This window comes from Dendrobates tinctorius, unplaced genomic scaffold, assembly GCF_039654945.1.
Source record: "Dendrobates tinctorius isolate UK_male_01 unplaced genomic scaffold, ASM3965494v1 ptg000084l, whole genome shotgun sequence".
NCBI lineage: Eukaryota > Metazoa > Chordata > Amphibia > Anura > Dendrobatidae > Dendrobates > Dendrobates tinctorius.
In genome coordinates this window covers 36,952,549-36,972,608 of record NW_027361752.1, presented here as the reverse complement: position 1 = coordinate 36,972,608, position 20,060 = coordinate 36,952,549, and the positions used below count along the sequence as shown (strand labels likewise).

The window sequence follows — 20,060 nt, the reverse complement described above, 5'->3', positions numbered from 1 at the left end:
GTTGGGGCGAGGCCGGGCTCATAATCTCCGATCTAGTCCGTCCCATGGCGTTGTATGGGGCTGAGGTCCGGGTGAGGCCACCGGTCATGTTCTTCCCACCAGCCAGTGTCTGTGTGGTCCTCGCTGGTGTCACAGAGTTGTCCGTGCTGATCGGCGCTTTCTCATCCTGCGCCACTTCTCTCTTTTCTTACGATAGATTGTCTCGCCCATACACATGATATACAATCTCCAGAGGTTTCCCTAAAGTACAAGTGTTCCTGAACCTTTTCCCACAGAAATGTCAGTCTGATGTCCTCCTGCTTCCCTGTAATACCAGAGGGGGTCTGCAGTCAGCCGAGCGCTGTGACTCTTCTCCCTCTGCTCCACAGTACTCTGTGACATTATGGGGTCTCCAGGTTTCAATAATATCACTCAAACCTTTAAATGGCTGCAAAGGTGTAGAAAAAAAAGCTCTGCTCTAGTATCTAGAGACAAAACGGAAGCCGACACTGTTCAGCCTGTGTGTTCTAACTTGTCCTAAAGCTGAACTTTAGACTCCGCAATCAAGCCTGCAGGTACCGGGTGCAAATGTGTGCATGAGGAGATAAAGTCATGGCGCTCGCTGCTCCGGTAACATCCAATGTCTTCAGAAAAACATGGTTACAACATGTGCGGGGCGACGCTCTCCTGTGCTTCTACTAAGTATCTTCTCAAACACTGATGTGGCTGCCTCTATCCCCATCATGTAATGTGACGAGTCCCTGCTACTATACTCACCTGATTTCTGATAGTCCAAATTACTCTTTGGAATAAAATGCTAGATCACAAATAAAGGGAATCTGTGAGTAAAATAACCCCCCCCCCCCCCCACTTAAACCAGACCTATAGGCACGCAGCTCTGCGAAATATAATCCCTCGCCACCTTTTTTTATCTTCTGTTGCTGCATTCATGAGTATTTAGTGCTTTATTCCCATGCAAATTAGATGTTAAGTGCTCTAGGCGTGACAGAGCACTTCCCGAGCCTCTCCCTCCTGAGGTGGGTTCCCTCCTCTTTAGCTTTCTTGATACCTCACTGTCTGATTTACTTTCCTGACATCAATCAGGCAGTGAGCTGCCAGTCAAGGTAAAGGTGCTGGGCAGGGGAACAGCCTCGTCCGGAGGCAGCAGCTTGGGAAGTGCTCTGTTATGACCAGAGCACTTAATGTCTAATCTGCATATAAATAAAAACCGGTAGGACAGCTACACTGTGGTGGGCATTGCTTCCAACCTATCAGTTCTCTAATTATACTTTTACTGTTGTTTTTACCATGCATTGTCGTGGTTTTGCACTGCAGTTTTTGGCTGCACTTTTACATTTACGAGTTATAGAAAAAAAGTTTGAGGGCACCCCAGGATATTTAAAGGGGATCTATGACAACACACAATATGAAATGTCAATAGAAGAGAAAAGCAGTGTGTATAAAAGTCATGATCACCCAAAGTTATACTCAGTCAAAGCAATCAGTATAAAATTATAGATTTTTATTATACAAAAGCAAACAAATCTGAACACACAAAGGTTAAGACCAATTAAAAAGGCCTAAAAAAGGCCAAAAATCGAACCACCCAGAGTCCATGTTAAGACCCTTATAAACACATATACACCAAGCTGGCAGTTATTAATGATCAAAAAGTTTTTTTCATATCACATGAATGCAGGTAGAAAACCCAAGAAATAATGTCACAATACATATACAACCATCTTTCATTTGGCAACCAATATACATATAAATGTGTACAAACAGCAAAAAGCCCAATAAATGAAGTGATGAGTAATCTGTTATCTCCCAATAATGTACAAGAAATACATGAGAGGCAAATGGGCAATCCTGGATTAGCAACCTAAGGTCTGCTGTAACCTATATTTGGATAAACATCCAGTGAGATCAAAATGTAACTTAATCTCCTAAAAAAATATATACTGGAAGGTATGTAATAATAGTATGTGACCATGTGCTGAAATATGGCAAACAAAAGAAAAAGAGAACTGTATGAAGTCAAAAAATGACCTGGGAGAAAAAAAGAAATATGTCAGAGAAACCTCTGGTTAAGCACAAAGAGTGAGGCTGAAAATCAGCAATCAAAAACATGATGATACTACCTCACAATGAAGGTGGTCAATGGGTTAAACCTGCAGCCAGCATGTAGGTGTAATGTGGGGACAACCCCACGCGTATCGCCACTAGAAAGCGTGGCTTCCTCAGGGGAAAGTGGACTGATATCCAGATAGCACGCTTATAAATATAAGAAATAATAAGGCATGATTGCTTACACTTGTCAGCCGAGCACCCGAGAGAACGGCGTCCGGAAGTAGCAGCCGCGCATGCGCGGCTACATAACAACAAGACGCCGCCACGGGTGCCTCCATGGAGACGGCAGGAAACGGGCAAATAACCGCGCATGCGCAGTAGCAAATGTAGTGGGGGAGAAATGGATCCATCATGAAGCCAGAAGAAAGTGACACATGCGCAGTAGATAAAGCGTTGTAAACATAACCATCACAAAGAACTGCATAATAAATAAAGGCACAAGGTTATTATATATATTCTATAAATCCAGCATAAATAATATTTAATGAAAAAATCTAAAAAATATTAAACCAAAATATATATATATCGCTCTCAATACAATCAGAGCAATAAAAAATAATAAATAATACATAAATCTCTACAGGGCCCTATAAATTATAACCTACATAACAGCACCAATGCCTTGAAAGGGACTTCTTCCTCCTTTTCCCCATCAAATATTTTAAAGAAAAATATGTAGCTACCAAAGAATAATAGAACTAAGGGCTATAGTTTTCAATTTTTATTTCTTATAGAAATCGGTGAATAGTAACTCCTCATTAAGCCCCTTAGGGGCTAAGCTATCCAGTTTAAAAATCCACCTCGATTCCCTTCTTAATAGCTCATCAGTGCACATTCCACCTCTAATTGTGCTTTCAACCTTCTCAACAACGATAACCCGTAGATATCCAGGGATACCATTATGAAATGTAAGAAAATGATTAGCCACAGATGTAATAGGTTTACCCGAAGCTTTATCCTTTTTCGCACAAGTTATACTGGAGACATGATGCTGTATACGTCGGCGCAGTTCCTGGCCCGTTTGCCCTACGTAAACCTTTGGACAACTACAAACAAGGATATAAACAACATTTTTTGTGCGACAGTTAGCATAACAGTATGTTTTAATCAAATTAGCCGAAGCTGAGAGAACAATATTGTCACTAGCCACCATATAAGGACACACAGTACAACCTCCACAGGGATAAGTACCAGTGAGTCTGAAACCCCTTCCCAAAGACTGGGTTGGGCGCCTGAAATGACTTGAGCATAGAATGTCCTTGAAATTCCTTGCACGTTTGGCAATGAGTCTAGGTCGTTCACCTACAAAAGGTAACACCCTAGGCTCACTCAATAGGATATTCCAATTCCTGGACAGAATATCCTGCACTTCTGTCCAGTGATTAATATATGGTGTAATAATGTTCGTAGTGGAAAATTCCTTCTTGGGTCTTGACCGTAGCAATTCACTACGTTCCTTCTTCTCTATAGCCTGAAATGCTTGTGAGATAACATGCTTGGGATAACACCTCTCTTTAAAGCGCGATGTCAGAGATCTCGCCTCCATGCGGAAAGACTCAGGTTCACTGCAGTTTCGTTTAATACGATGAAATTGTCCTCGTGATATCCCATTACGGACATGAGGTGGATGAAAACTTCCGTAATGAAGTAAGCTATTAGAGGCAGTTGTTTTTCGAAAAAGCGATGTGCAGACATTACCCTCCTTCTTCGTAATCCGTAAGTCCAAGAAGTCAACGGTCTCCATCGAGATACTAGAGGTAAGAGAAATATTCCATATATTATGATTTAAATTCTCAATAAATGTCTCTCAGTCTACACGGGATCCAGACCAGAAAAAGAGCACATCATCGATGTAGCGATACCATCGTGTAACATGCTTCTGAAATGAAGCCAAAGAACGTACATACGTCTCCTCCCACCAACCTAAAAATAGGTTGGCGTAAGATGGCGCCCACCTGGCACCCATGGCAGTGCCAGAGATTTGTTTATAAAAGGTACGATCAAAAACAAAATAATGATTCTCCAGCACAAATTTCAGAAGATCAAGAACGAAAGAGTCATGTTGTCGGTCACCTGTAGTTTTTGAGTCCAGAAAGAAAGATACAGCCTGTAGGCCCAATGAGTGCTCAATACTAGTGTAGAGAGATTCTACGTCCATGGTTACCATTAAGGTGTCTTCCTGGATTATAAAATCATCCAATTGGTTAACCAAATAAGATGAATCCCTAACATGGACTCTGGGTGGTTCGATTTTTGGCCTTTTTTAGGCCTTTTTAATTGGTCTTAACCTTTGTGTGTTCAGATTTGTGTGCTTTTGTATAATAAAAATCTATAATTTTATACTGATTGCTTTGACTGAGTATAACTTTGGGTGATCATGACTTTTATACACACTGCTTTTCTCTTCTATTTACATTTACGAGTCAAGCAAGTTGAAAAAGTCACTCAGACCATAGATGACGCGCTGCCAGAAATTCAGCTTACCATAAAGGCATCATGTCTTTACTCAGCAGCTTGTAGATTCAGCCATACATTACCTTTGTGTTTTGTTTTGCAGCCGTCAAGCAGTGGTCAGGCCGCAGAGCTTCTCGCTAAGGAAAGTGGCACAGTCCCTGGTTTTATTGGGTTTGGCACAGCGCCGAGCGACCTGGGTTATGTCCCTGCTGTGCAGGGGGCAGAAGAGATTGACAATCTTGTTGACGCAGATTTCCGAATGGTCCTGCGAAAGCTTTCCAAACGGGATGTCACCACGAAGCTTAAAGTAAGGACGTGCATGCGATCCTCGCCACTTTTATTCCACATCTTTTTATTTCTCCCATTATTCACATTCCTTCAGGACCCCTTAATGTCTTACCCTTTCCTACTCTAGCCCTTAGGCCGGGATCACACATGCGAAAAACACGGCCGAGTCTCACATGTTAATACCCGGCACTGCCGCCGGCACTCGGATCGGAGCGTACGGCCGCATAGCAATACATGGAGCCGCACCCTCCGTTCCCGAGTGCTGGCAGCAGTGCCGGGTATTAACATGCGAGGCTCGGCTGTGTTTTTCGCATGTGTGATCCCGACCTTATACTTGCTTTTCTCCAACAAGTGTAGCAATTACTTTTTTTTTTTTTTTTCTGACTGTAGCCATCGGCATAGCTAGGTTCAGTAACAATAAGGAGATAACTTTATTCTGTATCCTCACCAGCTAATATTCTCTTTCATTCCCTTTCCCTTGCCCCTACCCGTCGCTTTTTGCTTCACTGGCCCCTGCCCGTCGCTTTTTGGAGCCCCGGCCCCTGCCTGTCACTGTTTGGCGCCCCTGCCCATCACTTCCCTACTTTCAACCAGTTGCTTTCCATCTCCGCACCATGCTGGTGATGGAGGGGATGAGATCCCATCCATTCAGTCACCTGGCTGCTGTGACAGCTGTACAGAGATTTGGGTGAGTATTGCCTCCGGTCAGTGACTTTGCTATCGGTACTTATGCCATGCGTCCTATGATGCATTATTTACTACGAATCGCTGTGATTTTTGCTCTTTTTGGCTGCACAACTTAAATGGTTCAAGTCGAAAGAAGCCTCTGCATGTAGATGCGTGCAGCCGAAAACTCCCAAATTCTGCTTTCTATAGGTACCAGCCTATGGAGTCTTCCTTGCACTCATGGCTTATCTTGTATTGCCATGATAGGTCAGAAAAAAGATCAGCTAAGATATTCACTGTCCCCTTCATTGCCCACCATGTGCCCATCTATTTTTTTTTCTGAAACCCATTTGCCCTTGTATTAGTAATACAATTAGTGCCTGTCTGTTCTCCCAAGTACTTGCACTCATTATGCTTTTATTTTCACACCACGTTATTAGTATGGCATTAGTAGCATCAGTAGCAATAAGGAGATGGGATTAGCCGGTATCTTCAGCATCACTTTATCCTTCCCTTCCAACGTGCGCTGCATTTCCTAGAGACTCAGTGAACCTATACATGAGGTGTGAACAAGGACGTGTGCGATTATTAGTAAGATTTATGGTATGTGTGGTGGATAATCTGCGCTTCATTGTTGCAGGCAATGCAAGAATTTGGAGCAATGTGCAAGGAGAGGGAGGTGGAGGTCGTCAGAGGAGTCCTTCCATATTGGCCCCGGAACTACTGTAAGATCTCCTTGGTACGTAGTATCGTGTGTAGTCAGAAGCCGCCGCAATATTCTCATCTCTGTGTTATAACGTGAATGCAAAAACAAAATACTTTGATGTTAGAATTTCTTTATCGCTTCATTGAGGGACACAGATAACCATTGGGTGTGTGCTGCAGTCGCCAGGAGGCTGACACTATGCAGAAAAAAGGAAAAAATAGCTCCTCCTCAGCAATATACACCCATTGACAGGCACCAAGTACCCCAATTTAAGCTTAGTGTCTGTAGGAGGCGGAACTGGATCTGATACCAAATCTGCATTTTGCTTTTCCGGTTTACTGGGTGTTTTTATTAATCTTTTCTCCTTGTATTTCAGGTTCTTCTTCCTTAGGGTAATGGTGTAATTTTTCACCCTGTTTTCCCTTACCTGTGTGACAGAGAGGTCTCGCTGGGTCAGAGACTCCCTCCTCTGTCCTGCTCAGACCTGGCCACACCACCTGTTTCGTGCGCGTCTTCTCGGCGCGCTTTTGCTCCTATCACGGAGCACACTCAGCCAGTTGGAGGGGCACTTTCTGTTTCTCACCTGCCGGCATTTCAGTCACGCCCGCTGCACTGGGTCGTGCTTGCTGTGACACAGCACAGTCGATGCTATGTCGGAACCTGTGCCTCAGCACATTGTAATCCTGCCTGAGACTCTGCATCTTATCTGCGGACATTTTCCACAGGGGGACACAGCCAGCCTCACAGTCATTCGCTGACATCGGGTAGTGTCTCTCTCTCGATCTCTCTGATACAGACCAGGTCTCAAAAATTCAGGATACGGTCAATAACCTTATCTTGGCAATTACCCAAACTTTTAACCTAAAGGAGGACGAGGCACCTGCTCAGGAGCACTCCGTTTTCTTCAAACGGGTAAAATGTCCTTTCCAGAATTTTCCCAATAGCAGAGAATTTGATGTGATTATGTCTAAAAACTGGGAACACCCTGAAAAGCGCTTCACAGGAAGGAAGCAGCTAGACATCCTTTAGTCCAAACCTCATTCGCAGATGGGCAGGGACCTCTAATGTGGGCCCGCCAGTTTCTCTTCTGTCTTCTAAGACAGTCTTGTCTCTACCGGACGGTGCATCTCTTTAAGGACTCTACCATTGGGCAGATTGAATTCTTGGCTAATTCAGCCTTTGAAACAGCTGGCACCTCCCTCTGCCCCTTTTTTGCCTCCACCTGGGTGGCAAAGTCCTGGTCTGCCTGGGCAAGAATGCGTCGTCAGGGTATCCTAGCGGCAGCTCCTCCGGATGAGATGGCAGATTTGGCAGACCAGATTGCCTTTGGTGGCAAATATCTTCTGACCGCCTCCTTGCATGCGGACGGTTGTTCCACCAGGGTTAACAGCTACATCATTGCTATACGCTGCCTTCTCTGGTTGAAAGTGTGGAATGCAGATCCACCATTAAAAAAGTCCCTCACTAACTTAGCCTTTCAAGGCTCTAGGCTTTTCGGGTCCAAATTGGATCAGATAATTTCGGATGCTTCCGGCGGGAAAATGCCTCTCTTCCCCAGTCCAGGCCAAAATGTCCTCTCAGTAGCTAAAGGTCGCTTCAATTTTGCTCCTTTCGGTCCTTCTCTTCTTCAGGGACTCCCTCCCAGCAGGACCACTCTTCTGCCCAAGTGGAAAAGAAGAAGCTGTCCTTTGATTGCCAGTGAGGAGCTGGTTTAAAGGGTCGCTCTTCCCGCACCAACAGGTTCTCCTCAGCGTGATGGGTCACCCCCACCTGGGGATCTCTCCAGGGTGGGAAGCCGCCTTCTTTTCTTCTGTGGTACATGGTTGTCGGTGGGCGACGATGCCTGGGTCAGAGAGATAGTGACTTCCAGTTACAAAATTGACTTTTTTTAGCCCCCAGGAAGACGTTTCTTTCTGTCACGCCCTCCAAGACTCCTGTCTCAGGCCCCAGGGATTCTTCAGGCCGTCTGTTCCATACTACGCACAGGAGTAATCGTACCCGTTCCCCGGAACAAATGATTTTCAGGGTTCTACTCCAATCTTTCCGTAGTCCCAAAGAAAGATGTATCGCTCTGTCCGATTTTGGACCTCAAACGACTGAACCGTCACATTCGGATCCGTCATTTCTGGAGTTCTTGCGTTCGGATTTCGCCTCCATGGAACCAGGAGAATTTCTTTACTCTGTAGACATTCAGGATGCTTATCTTCACATTGCTGTTTGTGTTCAGCATCAGATATTCCTGCGGTTTGCGAACCAGGAGGACCACTATCAGTTCACGACTCTTCCCTTTGGCCTGGCCTCTGCCCCCCCAGAGTATTCACGAAGGTCATGGCAGCAGTCATGGCCATCTTTTACTTCACGGGGATTCTCATAATCCTTTCCTTGGACCATCTTCTGATCAAGGGGCCATCCTGCCGAGACTGCGAGTCTTCAGATCACCTTAGACACTCTGCTGCGTCTCAGCTGGATTGTCAACAGAGAGAAGTCCTCCCTGACCCCAGCACAGCACCTGTTGTTTCTGGGCATGAGGTTCAACACGGCTCAAGCCCGTGTCTTCCTTCCACAGGATAAGTTTTTCTCCTTCTACTTGGGAATCTGCATGACAGTTCTGGGGAAGACGATTGCTGTCATAGAAGCCGTGCCTTTTGCCCAGTTCCATACCCGTCCTCTTCAGCTGGCCTTTTTGTCTGCTTGGGACAAGAGGACTGTCTCCTGGACCGGCCCGTGCTTCTGCCTACCAAGATGAGTCAATCCCTGATCTGGTGGACGCTATCTGCCTTAGTCCTTCGCTGGAAGTCCTTCCTTCCTCTCCAGTGACGTGTCATCACCACTAACGGCAGTCTCATCGTTTGGGGAGAGATCTTTCTTCACCACACAGCGCAGAGTCACTGGAACGCCGAACAAGCTGCTCTCCCCATCAATCTTCTGGAGATCAGGGCAATTTTCCTTGCCCTTCGCCACTGGCAGACCCTTTTCGCAGGCCAGGCGGTCCGTATACAATCGGACAATGACACAACTGTGGCGTATATAAACCATCAAGGCGGAACTTGCAGAAAACAGGTTATGGCAGAGGTAACAAGGATTCGCGATGGGAAGAGCGTCACGTTCCCACCACGTCAGCCGTACGCATTCCGGGGGTGTAAAATTGGGCAGCCAATTTTCAAGAGTCGTCAGGGTCTCGCATCGGGCAATTGGTCTCTCAGTCCCTCCGTTTTCAACCTGATATGCCAGAGATGGGGCACATCAGATGTCGACCTGATGGCGTCTCGGATGAACCACAAGGTTCCTCAGTTTGTAGCCAGGTCCTGGGATCTGCTAGCCATCAGTTGCGATGTCTTAGTGACCCCGTGGCCCCAATTCCAGCTGCGTTATCTTTTTCCGCCTCTCCCCTTGATTATCAGAGTTGTGAAAAAGATAAAAGCAGAAGGAATTCCTGTAACCCTGGTATCTCCAGACTGGCCATGGAGGGCCTGGTACGCGGAGCTGCTGAATATGCTCATGGACGCTCCCTGGAGGCTTCCAGACCATCCAAATCGTCTCTCACAAGGCCCCCTCTTCCACCAGAGTTCACAGTCTCTGAGTTTAATGGCATGGCTGTTGAGACTGCAGTTCTCAGGGAGGCTGTTTTTTCCCATCAGGTAATTCAGACCATGATTAGGGCAAGAAAACCAGCATTCTCGTGTATCCACCTCAGATACTGCAAGGCTTTCTATCAGTGGAGTGAGGACAACAATTTGGTCTCTATGTCCTTTTCCCTTCCTTCCATCCTAGGTTTTTCTTCAAACGGGCCTTGACTCTGGTCTATCACGCAGTACCCTTAAAGGGCAAGTTTCCGCTCTTTCAATTCTTTTCCAACAAAATCTGGCTTTTCGTTCTCAGATAAAGACTTCTCTTCAAGGAGTCACGCACCTGGCACCTCCTTATCATTCTCCAATAAATCCATGGGACCTTAACATTGTTGATTCTTCATCAGGACAAGGTAGTCCTCAGACCCGTTCCTTCCTTCTTGCCTAAGGTGGTCTCTTAATTTCAGATTAATGAAGACATTGTCCTTCCTTCTCTATGTCCCTATCCAGTCCATCCCCTGGATAAGTCCCTCCACAAGATGGATCTGATCAGAGCTGTCTGAGTATACTTCTCAAGCACTACTTCCTTTTGCCTCTGATGCCCTGTTTGTCATCTCTGAATGTCGTCGTAAGGGGCTCTCAGCTTCCAAGTCCACTATTGCCTGTTGGATTCGTTTGGCAATATTGAAGGCATACCGTGTTCAGGACAAACAGCTTCCTCCGGGGGTAAAGGCTCACTCCACCCGGGCGGTGGGGGCTTCCTGGGCAGTTCGTCACCAGGCTTCTGCTTTGCAGATTTGTAAAGCCGTTACCTGGTCATCTTTGCACACCTTCGCGAGGTTTTACAGAATTCATACTCATGCCTCGTATGATGCAGGCTTGGGAAGGAAGGTGCTGCTGGCGGCGGTTATTCACCGGCCGACCTAAGTCCGCTATCTTTGCGTTCTTTCTGTTTCTCACCCTTTGGACTGCTTTGGGACGTACCATGGTTACCTGTGTCCCCCAATGAAGCGATAAAGAAAGAAAGATTTTTGATAATCGCCGTAAACTTTCTTGGAGCCTTCATTGGGGGACACACCACACTCCCTAACTGTTTGTACTGTTTTTGGGCCTACATCCTTTGTTGTTGGGTTGGTACATATGTTGAGCCTCTGGTTACTTCTCCTACTGCTTTAACACTGAGTTGCTTTGTGCCTGTCGGTGGCTGTATACTGCTGAGGAGGAGCTATTTTTCTGCCTAGTGTCAGCTTCCTACTGACAGCAGCATGCACCTATGGTTACCTGTGTCCCCCAATGAAGGCTGCAAGAAAGAAGTTTTATGGTGAGTACCAAAAAATCCCTCTTTTTCCTCTTATTTGTGTTTACTCTGTTAATCCTCCTGGAAACAAATAAATTGACCACTAGTTCTTCCCCGTTTACCATTTATCCAATTTGTAGAACTATACAAGATGTTCTATCCACTGATTTGGTCACTGTGGAACATGGCAAGGGCGAGGTCATCATGGCAGAGGCCAATTCCATATCCTTAAACAGCACATTTCACATTCTGTCTTTTTTTCATATCTTACCCCATGCAATGTTTTTGTAATCCCCCCCACAGATCCTGACAATGAAGGGGCCACAGATCTGCGTCCCAGTCAATGTTTTCCTCGACCTTTCAAGGCAGAGTTGTTCATGGAATGATTCTTTTCTTTGCAAAAATCAATGGATGCGGAACTAGCGCTACACCAGCTGCCTTGGTACCTTTATATTCGGGATCGATAGGGGTCCCAGAGATTTGATTATTTTTTTTAAAACAGATAAACAGGATTTTTGGGTTGCTTACCGTAAAATCTGTTTCTCGGAGCCTTCATTGGGGGACACAGAGACCATGGTGTATGCTGCTGCCACTAGGAGGCTGACACTATGCACAAAAAAAGGTTAGCTCCTCCTCCGCAGTGTACACCCCACCAACCGGCAGGGAATTCCTCAGTTAGTGAGAAAGCAGTAGGAGGAGTGACAGAATAGATTGAAAACAGAACAAACAACTCAACTGTAACCAATCAATCAAAGTAAGAACGGGAGTTGTAGAACATGGGAGGGTGCTGTGTCCCCCAAGGAAGGCTCCGAGAAACAGATTTTACGGTAAGCTACCCAAAAATCCTGTTTTCTCGTTCGCCTTATTGGGGGACACAGAGACCATGGGACGTCCCAAAGCAGTCCCTGGGGTGGGAAACAAACTTCCATCAGGCCAGTGGGCTCACCACCGCTGCCTGTAGAATCCTTCTACCTAGGCTGGCGTCCGCCGAAGCGTAGGTGTGGACCCTGTAGAATTTCACAAACGTGTGAACCGAAGACCAGGTTGCAGCTTTGCAAAGCTGTAGCACGGAGGCTCTGTGGCGTACCGCCCAGGAAGCACCCACTGCCCGGGTAGAGTGCGCTCTGATTCCCGGTGGGGCCACTTGATGCTTAACCCGGTAGGCCTCCAAAATTGCCGAACTGATCCAGCGAGCAATAGCTTTGGAAACCGGGTGACCTTTCCGCGCCCCATCTGGAATGACGAAAAGAGAGTCTGTCTTTCGCAAGGAAGACGTCCTAGACAGACTCTCATTGCCCTGACCAGATCCAGCTTGTTCAGGGACCGCTCCCGAGGGTGAGATGGACTCGGACAGAAGGACAGCAGAACAATATCCTCATTGAGGTGAAAGGAGGACACCACCTTCGGAAGAAAAGAGGGCGGAGGCCGCAGAACTACCTTGTCCTGGTGAAGTTCCAGGAAAGGAGAGCGGCAGGAAAGAGCCGCCAATTCCGACATGCGCCGGATGGAGGTGATGGCCACCAGAAAGGCTACCTTCCAGGAGAGAAGGGAAAGGGAGACTTCTCTGAGAGGTTCAAAGGGAGAACCTTGCAGAACCTCAAGAACCAGATTAAGATCCCATGGATCCACGGGCGCTCGATACGGAGGAGCCGTGTGAGCCATGCCCTGAAGAAAGGTTTTGACCTGAGGGCAGGAGGCCAAAGTCTTTGAAATAAAATGGACAGCGCCGAAACTTGACTCTTCAAGGAACTGAGAGCAAGCCCCGCATCCAGCCCTGCCTGAAGAAACGCCAGAACTGAAGGGAGCGAAAAACACATAGGCGCGATGTTATTGGCCTCACACCAAGTGAAATAGGCCTTCCAAGTACAGTAGTAAATTTTGGAAGATGATGGCTTCCTGGCTCGGATCATGGTATGAATTACTCGACCGGAGAATCCTGCTCGTTTCAAAACCTCGGTCTCAACAGCCACGCCGTTAAATTGAGCGGCCGAGAATTGGGGTGGCAAATCGGACCTTGAGACAGCAGATCTGCCCTGTCTGGAAGCTTCCAGGGGGCGTCCGCGAGAAGGTTGACAATGTCCGCGAACCAAGACCTTCTGGGCCAATTCGGGGCGATGAGAATGACTGAGATTCCTTCTGCTTTGATCTTCTTCAACAGCTTGGGAAGAAGAGGCAAGGGAGGAAACAGGTAGGTGAGCTTGAACTGTGACCAAGGAATGGCCAGAGCGTCGGCGCCCACTGCGAGAGGATCTCGAGCTCTGGATACAAACTGTGGGACCTTCCTGTTGAGGCGAGAAGCTAGCAGATCTACGTCCGGGGTTCCCCAACGACTGCAGAGCTGAAGAAATACCTCCGGATGTAGGGACCACTCTCCTGCCGTGAGACCCTCGCGGCTGAGAAAGTCGGCGGCCCAGTTGTCTACGCCAGGAATGTGTACCACGGAGATTGTCAGTACCGAAATCTCTGCCCACTGAAGGATCTTGGACACTTCTGCCAGGGCTGAGACACTCCGTGTCCCTCCTTGGCAGTTGACATATGCCACCACTGTGGCATTGTCTGTCTGAATCCGGACAGGCAGGCCCCTGAGGAGCCTCTACCAGTGAACGAGAGCCAGATGGATCGCTCGTATCTCTAGGACGTTGATCGGCAGAGCAGATTCTTGAGTCGACCAACGACCCTGAACAGTGTGATTGCGGAACACTGCACCCCAACCGAGGAGGCTGGCATCCGTTGTTACAATCTGCCAGTGAACGGGAAGAAAAGACCGCCCCAAGAGGATGAGAGGAGACGTCAACCACCAGTTGAGTGACCGCTTGATCCGGCATGAAAGACGAACAGGGCGATCCAGGGACAGAGGCGACCTTTTCCACCTCGACAGAATGTCGTGTTGGAGAGGTCTGGCATGAAATTGGGCAAAGGGAACTGCCTCTATCGCCGCCACCATCTTTCCCAGGACCCTCATAGCTGTTCGGAGGGACGGAAATCGTGTGGTCTGCAGCGATCGTACAGCCTTCTGCAGTGAGAGAATCTTCTCTTGTGGGAGAAAGACCCTTGACCGACGAGTGTCGAACAGTAGGCCCAGAAACACAAGACGTTGAGTAGGGACCAGACAGGACTTTTTCCTGTTGACGATCCACCCGAAATCGGAAAGAGTGTCCAGGACGATCGTCAAACTTAGGCGTGCCTGTTGGAAAGAGGAAGCTTTGATCAGAATATCGTTGAGGTACGGAAAAAGAACGAGACCTCTGATCCTCAACAAGGCCATCAACGCAGCCATGATCTTCGTGAAGACTCTGGAAGCGGTGGCGAGACCGAAGGGCAGCGCGACGAACTGGTAATGTTCCTGGCGAACCGCAAAACGCAGGAACTTATGATGTCCGGAGAATTTGGAAACATGTAGATAGGCATCTTGGATGTCTATTGAACACATGAATTCCTGCTCCTCCATGGAAGCGATTACCGAACGAACCGACTCCATCCGGAAGTGGCGAAGACGGACTCTCTTGTTGAGCAGCTTGAGATCCAAGATGTGTCGGACCGCCCCGTCTTTTTTCGGCACGACAAACAGGTTTGAATAAAACCCTGTAAACCGCTCAGATTCTGGCACGGGCACAATCACCCCGGAACTGAGGAGAGTGTCGATGGCCGTAAAGAACCCCGGGATCAAAGCTGGATCTTTTGGAGGACGGGATTCGAAGAAACGATCCCGTGGAAGAGAGACGAACTCCATCTTGTATCCTGACGATACAACCTCCCTGACCCAAGCGTCCTCTACTGAGGCCAGCCAGGCGTCCTTGAAGAACAGGAGTCGACCTCCCAATTGGAAGGGACCCTGGGGAGTCCGAGGATAGTCATGCTGATGTGGGCCGTCCAGATCCGGATCTGGATGGTCTGCCCTGCGAAGAGTGGGAGCGCCAGGAGGGAGTGGGTCTGAAGGAAACCTTCTTCCTATCTTGGCGTGCCTGCGGTCTTTGTTGGTTGGAGGAGGTCTCCGCCGTATTGAAACGGCGGTAAGCCCGAAAGGGTCGAAACTGACGCCTCAGTGGGGGTCTGCGAGGCTTGGACTGAGGCAGGAGAGAACTCGTGCCACCGGTGGCGTCCTTAATAATTTGGTCCAATTGGGATCCAAAGAGGCGCCCTCCCTGAAAAGGCAGATTAGTAAGAGACTTTTTAGAAGACAGGTCCGCCTGCCAGGCCTTGAGCCAAATTGTACGTCGGATTGCCACAACGTTACTTGACGCCTGAACTGCGCAGGATGCGGCATCCAAAGAAGCAGAAAGCAGATAATCCCCCGCATGGGAAATCTGATTGGCGTGATCGGCCAATCGATCTGGTTGTGCTTTCTCTAGGATGCCCTGACGAAGATCCTCTGCCCAAGTGGCTATGGCTTTTGCTGCCCAAGATGAAGCAAAAATTGGGCATACCGCCGTCGAAGCCACTTTGCTAGGGATTCTATGATCCTATCATTAGAATCCTTTAGAGACGCCACGCCTGAAAGCGGGAGAACCGTGTTATTAGAAAGCCTGGACACGGGCGGATCGACCGAGGGAGAGGCAGACCAGTTGTCCGTGAGCTCTTTAGCAAACGGGTACAGAACGCCGAGACGCTTCCCTCGTTGAAAGCGTCTGGTCGGATCCCCTATTTCCCTGGTAAAAATCTTTCCAAACTCGGAATGTAAAGGGAATACCCTGGAGGGTGTTTCCTCCCGTCTGAACGAAACCTCCTGATCTGAGGATTTCGCAGGGGGGTCAGCAATGTCGAAGGTCTGATGGATCGCTGAAATGAGGTTCTGCACAGTAACCCTCATGTTCGCATCCTGGTCCGAATTCAGCTCTAAGATCCCCTCAGCTGACCTGTCCGAGAGCGCTTCACCTGACTCGGGAGAGAAGGCCTGGGAGGGAGGCTGCCGAGAAGGACTATGTGGTGACATGGGGCGAGGAGAGGATGCCGGCTGGGGATCCTGCCTGGGTCTTTTGCGACTAACGCTGGCCGACTCAGATGGAACCTCTAGAGGCCTGCTGGACCCTGTAGAGGTGTCCAGGGGCAATTTATCCAGGACGGCTACTAGGGACTGAGACACCCTGGTGAGGTCTGCCACTGACTGTGATAGAGATGAGGCCCAGCCAGGCATGGGGGGTTCACTCTCGCCTGGGGCCCTAGATGGCTCCTGGGTGGCATCAGGTTGAATAGGATTGCTACAATCCAGGCAGAGGGAAGTGGACTGACCTGAGGGAAGTTTGCGAATGCAAGAAGAGCATGCAAAGAACTTGACGAGAGTGCAGTAGGGAGCTGCAGGGCGGTTACGGTCAGATTTGGAGTTAGACATAGTGAAACCTGAGGTAGTGCCGGAAGGTTGGGGGACAGGGTGCAGAGAAGGGTGTCAGCCTGCAGATGCAGAGCTACTCACGGTCCGGTGACCCCAGAGACGAAGGTATCCACCTCTCTGCAGCTGCAGGTCAGAGCGATATCCGGCTGACAGGCCCAGGGAGCGATATCCGGCTGACAGGGGCGTCCGGCTGTGCGGCTGCAAGATGGCGACCGCCTGAGAGGAATCAGGGAAAAACGCGCTCCCAGGGGAAGGAGGGCGGGGCTAACCGCCTGCTGAAAACGGCACCGCCCCTGGCCAGGAACAGGCTGAGAAGAGCGGTGGGAGGGCCTGGAACGGGCGGGAGAGAAGCCCGCTTAGTAGAAAGGGGCGGGGGGCGTGGCCACGATACAGGAGTAGGCCCGAACTGAAGCCGGGGCCTAAATTAATCGCGGCGGCCGCCTGTCAGCACAGGGGCGGCGCGGAGGAACCGCAACATGAGCGCCGCCGGGGAAAAGACAGGGACAGCGGCTGACCGCAAAAAAAAAGAGTTCCTGGAGGCGCGGGATGGCCACGGAGACCCGCAGTGCTATCATCTCTCCTGACCAAGTCCCGAGTGGGGATCTAATACCCTGTCCCGGGCCCGAACTCCTGAAAATAAAGGTACCTTCTGTGAAGCTTGTCTGCGTCTCATCCGACCGACAGGCTCTGGCAGGCGAGTGGGTGGGAGACGGACGACCAGGACTCTCAGAAAGGCCGACACGTATGCATGTTGGCGTCCGCCCGGAAGGCTGCTGGTCCTGGTGCAGAGAGCTGCGAGGATACGGGGCGGCAGTACGCACCGTACTCGCAGCCTCTTCGTGGGACTACAGAGGTGACTATTCACCCTGTATCCCTCCGGCGAAACCTGAAAAGGAACGACGCACATCGAGGTAGATATGGGTCTAGTGAAAGACCCGTGTCCACCTCCTACTGACACTAAGCTAAACTGGGGAATTCCCTGCCGGTCGGTGGGGTGTACACTGCGGAGGAGGAGCTAACCTTTTTTTGTGCATAGTGTCAGCCTCCTAGTGGCAGCAGCATACACCATGGTCTCTGTGTCCCCCAATAAGGCGAACGAGAAAAAAAAGCAACTTTAAAATTTACTTCTCTCCATACGGAAGGATACAGTATTTAGTTTTGTGGTTTTCTGCTGGTCGCCTAGGTTACTGGCCACCTCTGCAGTCTCAGATGAAGTTAGAAAGGAGCGACAGCACGTGTAAGTTATATAGCAAAGCGATTATGAGCGCTGCTCCTGAGGCTGCCGGATCACTGGACTTGGCTTTGCTTCAGCTCCCCTGCAAAGCTGCGTGCCGCAACATGTTGAGAGTTTGAACCGTCACTCTTCAGGTTGTGCGATGCAGCAGACCTGATTTATGTCTTTCATCATCCAGAATTAATTGCAATCGCTGCGATTTTTTTTTTCTCCTTCCCAGGACCATGATCGTCGGGTGCGGGAAGCGACACAACAAGCCTTCGAGCAGCTCGTTCTGAAAGTGAAGAAATATTTGGCTCCTCATTTGAAAAGTCTCATGGGGTTCTGGCTCCTCGCCCAGTGTGACACTTACTCACCCGCGGCCAGTGCAGCCAGAGCCGCCTTTGAAGCCGCTTTCCCTCCGCACAAACAACCGGAAGCGCTGGCCTTCTGCAAAGACGAGGTTTTGAATGTGAGTTTGGGTAACGTCCGGGGGTCACTGCCCCCAATAACAAAATTCCACTGTCGTAACCTTGTGTTAATGTGTCTTCAGGGGAATAGACGAAGGAGGCCAGAAAGTCATCCTACCATTTTCACATTTGTTTCACATTAAATCAGAATTAATTCATCGAGTTTTATGGGGGCGGCTGACGTTGTTGACTGAGATTGTTTTGGTTTTTTATTTATTTTTTTTTTTTTATTGCAAAGTTCCCTGAAATCTAAATGTTATCACTAGGTAGAAGTCACCAAGTTATTCCTCCTTTAGTTCAGCAGTAAATAAAAAACTTTTTTCTTGTGTCCCTCCTGAGGACAACAGCTTCCAAAACTGGAGTTTTCATCCAACTTTTCTATAGTCCTGAATGGCACATCTGCTTTAATCAGGGGTATTCCCATCTCCAAGACCTTATCCCAATATGTAGTAGGTGTAATAATAATAATAGCAAATACCACTAAATTAGAAATATAGTATAGTTCTACTGATTCGCCCTGTTGCTTACCCCATGTGCAGGGCATTGCAGCAACTTAGATATCCATAGTTATGACCACTAACTGTCACTATATGAGTGGTCGTAACCATGGATAATTAAGCTGCTGCAATGCTCTACACATGGGTTAAGCGGCATAGTGAATCAGAAGAACTATACTACACTTCTAATTGGAGGTATTTGCTAATATTATTGTCATTACACCAACTACATATTGGGATAGGATCTTGGAGATGGGAATACTCCTGCAATACATCCTTAGTGAGACAGACATGGTGGATCATTTATCATCCCAAGGGGCTTTAAAAACCATAAAATAGAGCGCTCATTGTCAAAACCTCCCCAGTCCGCTCTCCCGGTCGCTCTGCATGCTGGGCTGGATTCCTAGTGTTTAAAGGGTTTGGCCACTACCGGACAGCCCTTCTTAACAGCTAAATAACCCATTGTAAAATTAAAAAAAAAAGTGCACTTGCCTCCCGACGCGGCGCCATTGCTTCGATGTCCATGCTGTGGCAGAATAATAAAGGCTGCAGGCGTTCAGTAGCTTCTGTTTGGCCGCAGCAGTCACTTGAGACACAACACCCGACATCAGAGGACTGGCACAAGTTCAGGTGGTAAATATACACTGCTCAAAAAATTATAACTGCAAAGGAATGTGGAGACAAAAAAGCGCAATAGGGTCTTATCCACGTTATAAAGGACAAAATGTAACCAGAAACTTGCTCACCTGGTTAGGATGAGATAGGGGCATATAGTCAGGCAGCTGCTGCAGATCCACAAGTCCTCAAGGACGAGAAGTAGTCATGTATTCATTGGGAATTTGTAGCTAAAACTCCGCGCTGCCGCAGGGATAAAATCCAGGAGAGAGATGTCTTGAATTCACAGTGGCTTTATTCAACGCGTTTCAGGGGTCTCATGCCCCCTTCATCAGGAAATACCACACAGGTGTACAGGCATCACAAGCACGTATAGTTCTCAGAGGAAGCTGAATTTCAAAAAAAATGAGCGCCAAGAGATCAGATATTTTTTTACTGGGAATTTATAATAAAAAAAATGATTTTATTCTGCATTTAATATAAAGATTTGATTGGATTGGCTTGTTTTTTTACAAGCTGCATGTTCCACATGGTGGTCCAGCTGTAAGGCATCTGGTTTTCAACTTGATTGATCCTTTTATTATTGGTTCTTGTCCGATCGTGAGGAGATCGGGCTCTTCCTTTTTTTTTTTTTTTTTTTTTTTTTTTTTTTTTTTTTCTGGAAAGTTGTAATCTAGATTTGTTACCTAGAATTGAAGATGTTATTTATGATATTAATAATTATTGTTCTAAAAAAAAAAAATTTAATTTAACACATCTGTTATACAACCCATTGGATCTGTTAACCCTGTAATGTCAGTGTACTTTGGCATTGTGTCATCTGATCTCTTGGCACTCATTTTTTTTTTTTAAA

At 48.0% G+C, this 20,060-nt stretch overlaps 1 protein-coding gene across 1 annotated transcript in view; it reads left to right on the top strand.

The window, feature by feature from the left end:
- Positions 1–20,060, top strand: part of LTN1 (listerin E3 ubiquitin protein ligase 1) — a 116,975-nt gene that overhangs the window by 1,264 nt on the left and 95,651 nt on the right. The window contains exons 2-4 of the mRNA XM_073584521.1: positions 4,667–4,870; positions 6,158–6,256; positions 17,867–18,097. Of these exons, the coding sequence (XP_073440622.1) occupies positions 4,667–4,870; positions 6,158–6,256; positions 17,867–18,097 (534 nt within the window). The remainder of the gene's footprint in view (positions 1–4,666; positions 4,871–6,157; positions 6,257–17,866; positions 18,098–20,060) is intronic.